The 5,000-nt window shown below is 43.2% G+C and overlaps 1 protein-coding gene across 1 annotated transcript in view; it reads right to left on the reverse strand.

Annotated features, from left to right (window-relative positions):
• plxna3 (plexin A3) overlaps window positions 1–5,000 on the reverse strand; it is a 116,896-nt gene that overhangs the window by 100,207 nt on the left and 11,689 nt on the right. Inside the window, 1 exon segment of the mRNA XM_030055392.1 lies at window positions 2,417–2,599. Coding sequence (XP_029911252.1) covers window positions 2,417–2,599 — 183 coding nt within the window.

Consider the following 5,000-nt stretch of genomic DNA (forward strand, 5'->3'; position numbering starts at 1 on the left):
CACACACACACACACACACACACCCTGCAGTGCAGACATGTTGTGTCAGTGATGTTCAGTCTCCTGACACAGAAACACCTTCAGTCAGAACAAAACACCTTTACATACTGCACTACTACAGTATACTGTAATACTACAGTATACTGCAGTACTACAGTATACTGTAGTACTACAGTATACTGTAGTACTACAGTATACTGCAGTACTACAGTATACTGCACTACTACAGTATACTGCCTCTGTACTGCAGTATACTGCCTCAGTACTACAGTATACTGCCTCAGTACTACAGTATACTGCACTACTACAGTATACTGCCTCTGTACTGCAGTATACTGCCTCAGTACTACAGTATACTGCCTCAGTACTACAGTATACTGCAGTACAGAGGCAGTATACTGCAGTACTACAGTATACTGCCTCAGTACTACAGTACACTGCCTCAGTACTACAGTATACTGCAGTACAGAGGCAGTATACTGCAGTACTACAGTATACTGCAGTACTACAGTATACTGCCTCAGTACTACAGTACTGCAGTATACTGCATCAGTACTGTAGTACTACAGTATACTGCCTCAGTACTGCAGTACTATAGTATACTGCCTCTGTACTGCAGTACTACAGTATACTGCATCAGTACTGCAGTACTACAGTATACTGCATCTGTACTGCAGTATTACAGTATACTGCCTCAATACTGCAGTACTACAGTATATTGCATCTGTACTGTAGTACTACAGTATTCTGCATCTGTACTGTACACTGTAGTACTGCAGTACAAGAGTATCCTGCATTAGCACTGAAGTACTGCAGTATATTGCATTGCTACTGTGTTCTGTAGTAATACTACACTTTGCATGAGTACTACTGTCTGACTTTCCCTGTAAACACATCAGGAGTGTGTGTGTGTATGTGTGTGTGTGTGTGTGTGTGTGTGTGTTCATGCCAGTTGCCTACAGGGGGGTGTGGCCTGTAAAGGGTGTGTGCAGTGGGTGTGGCCTGTAAGGGTATGGCAGTGGGCATGGCCTGTAATGGGCGTGGCAGTGGGTGTGGCCTGTAAAGGGTATGGCAGTGGGCGTGGCAGTGGGTGTGGCCTGTAAAGGGTGTGGCAGTGGGCGTGGCAGTGGGTGTGGCCTGTAAAGGGTGTGACAGTGGGCGTGGCAGTGGGTGTGGCCTGTAAAGGGTGTGGCAGTGGGCGTGGCAGTGGGTGTGGCCTGTAAAGGGCGTGACAGTGGGCGTGGCAGTGGGTGTGGCCTGTAACAAACACCTCCTGCGTGTGTACGTGTCTGCAGACACACTTCTCTTCCTCTCTTCCCTTCTTTCTTCCTGTTTTTCTCTTCTTCTGTTCATTTCATGCTGTCACTGTGTTAATTTAATCTCATGTTGTCATAGCTTCATGTAGTTACTGGTAGTTAATTGTATTTGTGTGCATGTTGTCATAGCATTACTGGTTCTGTTCTGTATTATGACTGTGTTAATTTAATCTCATGTGATCATATGCTTCATGCTGTCACTGTGTTAATCTCATGTTGTCATAGCTTCATGCTGTCACTGTGTTAATCTCATGTGATCATAGCTTCATGCAGTCACCGTGCAGCTCCTGCTCTGTGGGCGGGGCTCCATCAATAAACTCTTATTTTATTTTTAGCAGTTTCAAAAGTTCAGATATTTACAGTGGAACCTGAGCTGGAGGCAACAGGAGCTCACGACCACACACACACACACACCCTCTGTTACAACATCTTCATCACACACACACACACACACACACACACACACACACACACACACACACACGTTGCCTCCTCTCCTCTCGCCTGCAAAACAAACTCATCACCGTTAAAACCCCAGGAGGTTTTTCTTTCCTTTTTTTTTTTTTTTTTTTTACCATTTTCAACTGTTTGCTCTCCACCGGTCGCTCTGTTGTCTTTTTTTCCTCTCTCTCTCTCTCTCTCTCTCTCTCTCTCTCTCTCTCTCTCTCTCTCTGTAACTTATTAAAACTGACTGGATGAACTAAACTCTCTGTTTCCTTTCCACCGGTCCAGCTTCTTCACAGTCCTCCTTTTGTTTACTTATTTTTTCCTTAATTGTTTACATGCTTCTCTCTCTCTCACACACACACACACACTCACACACACACACACACACACACACTCATGGACATTGCCCATGATGCACCGTGGCTCTGACAGGGAGGCGGCGGCGGCCTCCTGCAGGACCTTCAGTCTCATCCTCACTGTTTCTAATCTGCTTTCTCATCAAACCAGGTGAAAAAAACACCAGTGGGATGAAATAATCTGAGATAATCCGGTGGGATTATGTCATATCACTGTCAGATTTTTTACCTTGTTAGACAAAGCCCTGAGCTCGGTGAGGACGAGCAGCCTGTTCTCCAGGTTCTCGTGTCTCCTACCTTCTTGAGCTGTCCGCTGCGGGTTCCCACGAACACCACGGTGTGTTCTCCGTAGGTGTAGGCCGCCACGGCGCCCATGCCCTCAGTGCGGTCCTCGTACAGCGGCGTGCCCTCGATGACCCGCAGCCCGCCCAGCGGCTGGTTCAGCACCAGGCCGCAGAAATCATCTCCGATCTGCTTCGGCTGCAGGGGGGAAGGACACAACAAGACATGAACTCCACGTCCTCAGACACAGAACCTCAGAACCAGAACCAGAGAACCAGAGAACCACAGAACCAGAGAGCAGAACGTTCACCTGCACATCACCTTCAGGTAGTGTTGCAAAGGGGTGGAAAGTTTCTGGTAAATTTCCCGGAACGTTTCCGAAGATTCCCATGGGAATTTTCACTCTGGAATATTGGAAATTTTCAGGAGATTTTTGCTTTCACTCTTTTTCCAATTTTTCCGAAAAATCCTGGGAATATTCGGCTTGGGAATTTTGGGATTTTTTTTTTTTTTTTTTTTTTTTTTGTTATCCATTTGAATGAGGTTTTTAAAAAGTTTCCATGGAAATTTAAGATTGGGAAATTTGGAAATTTTCACTTTTGTTGTTGTTAACTTAAAGTGAATGGGGCAAAAAATAAACAATAATCAATAAAATGAATGTCAGCATCAATATCACCACTTTTTTTCGTTGCTGAGGGGGACATACAGTGCTGTGAAAAAGTATTTGCCCCGTTCCTGATTTCTTATTTTCTGTTGCATATTTGTCACATTTAAATGTTTCAGATCATCAAACAAATTCTGATATTAGACAAAGATAACCCGAGTAAATATAAAATACAGTTTTTAAATGATGATTTCGTTTATTAAGGGGAAAAGGCTCTCAAAACCTACCTGGCCCTGTGTGAAAAAGTAATTGCCCCCCCCCCCCCCCCCCCCCCCTTGTTAAATCATGACTTAACTGTGATTGACCACATTTTTTTGGAAAGCTGAGTTCAGTTTCACAGCCACACCAGGCCTGATTACTGCCAGACCTGCTGAATCAAGAAATGACTTAAATAGAACCTGTCTGACAAGTGAAGTAGGATCAAAGATCTGAAACAGCAACACATCGTGCTGCGATCTAAAGAAATTCAGAAGAACAGAAGAGAAACAAAGTTATTGACATCTATCAGTCTGGAAAGGGTTACAAAGCCACTTCTAAGGCTTTTTGACTCCAGTGAACCACACTGAGAGCCATTAGCCACTAATGGAGAGAACTTGAACCTTGAACTCACATTTGTCAAAAAACATCTTGATGATCCCCAAGACTTTTGGGAAAATATTCTGTGGACTGACGAGACAAAGGTTGAACTTTCTGGAAGGTGTGCATCCTGTTACATCTGACATAAAACTAACACAGCATTTCATGACAATAACATCATAACAGTCAAACATGGTGGTGGTAGTGTGATGGTCTGGGGCTGCTTTGCTGCTTCAGGACCTGGACGACTCGCCATAACTAGCTGGGTTTCCATCCAAATATATCGAATTTTTTTAGCGAATTTTGTCAAAATGCACTAAAGAAAATGCGAATTTATGCCTGTTTCCATTAGTTTTGTTTTGCGATTACTGAGAGGAGAGTGCGCCGTGAGATGACGTCATAAGATAGCGTCTGTGTGTCGACTGAACAACAACAAACACTCAGCTGACACTCAACAGCTGATCAGGGACAGATTCCTGCTGAACTTGTCGGCTCTTGGAAGAAGTCTGCTTACTATTTTGGCAGCGCTAACTTCGTACCAGACCATCCTAAATAAGGAATAAGAGACTAATAATAATAATAATAACTAATAATAAGACTGTAGCGTAGAAGTGTGACGTGGTATCCGGTCCAGTCATCGTTTATTCGCAAAACCTGTTTCCACAGCAAAAAGTCGCATTTTCTTTTATCGATACGCTGAGAAATCCACCCCCTCCAAGGGTAAAAACTTTTTTGCGAATTTTCGGCCGTTTTTCGAATTTCTGGCATTTCCATCCAAGTTTTTTTTTCGCAATTTCTGAAAATGCGAATAAATATAGGTGGATGGAAACCCAGCTATTGATGGAACCATGAATTCTGCTCTCTACTAAAAAATCCTGAAGGACAATGTCCGGCCATCAGTTCATGACCTCAAACTCAAGCGCACTTGGGTTAAAACGCACCAGCAAGTCCACCTCTGAACGGCTTAAAAAATAAACAAAATGAAGGTTTTGGAGTGGCCTAGTCAAAGTCCAGACTTTAATCCAGCTGAGATGCTGTGGCCTTAAACCTTAAACAGGCCTTTCATGCTCCAAAACCCTCCAGTTTGGCTGAATTAAAACATTTCTGTAAAGAGGAGTGGGCCAAAATTCCTCCACAGCGATGGAAAAGACTCATTGCCAATTATGAAAATTCCCGAAAATTCCCTGGAAATTCATTATAATGTAACATGTTTGCATGCATATCTGCTTATAACAAACCAAAATGTTTATTATGTATAGATGTATATGACTGGGTGAATGCAGTGAATATAAATTCCCAAAAATTCCCGTTTATTCCCGTTAATTTCCAAAAATTCCCATGGAAATTTTCTGACTTTAA

The sequence above is a fragment of the Myripristis murdjan genome, chromosome 7 (genome assembly GCF_902150065.1).
Source record: "Myripristis murdjan chromosome 7, fMyrMur1.1, whole genome shotgun sequence".
Classification (NCBI taxonomy): Eukaryota; Metazoa; Chordata; class Actinopteri; order Holocentriformes; family Holocentridae; genus Myripristis; species Myripristis murdjan.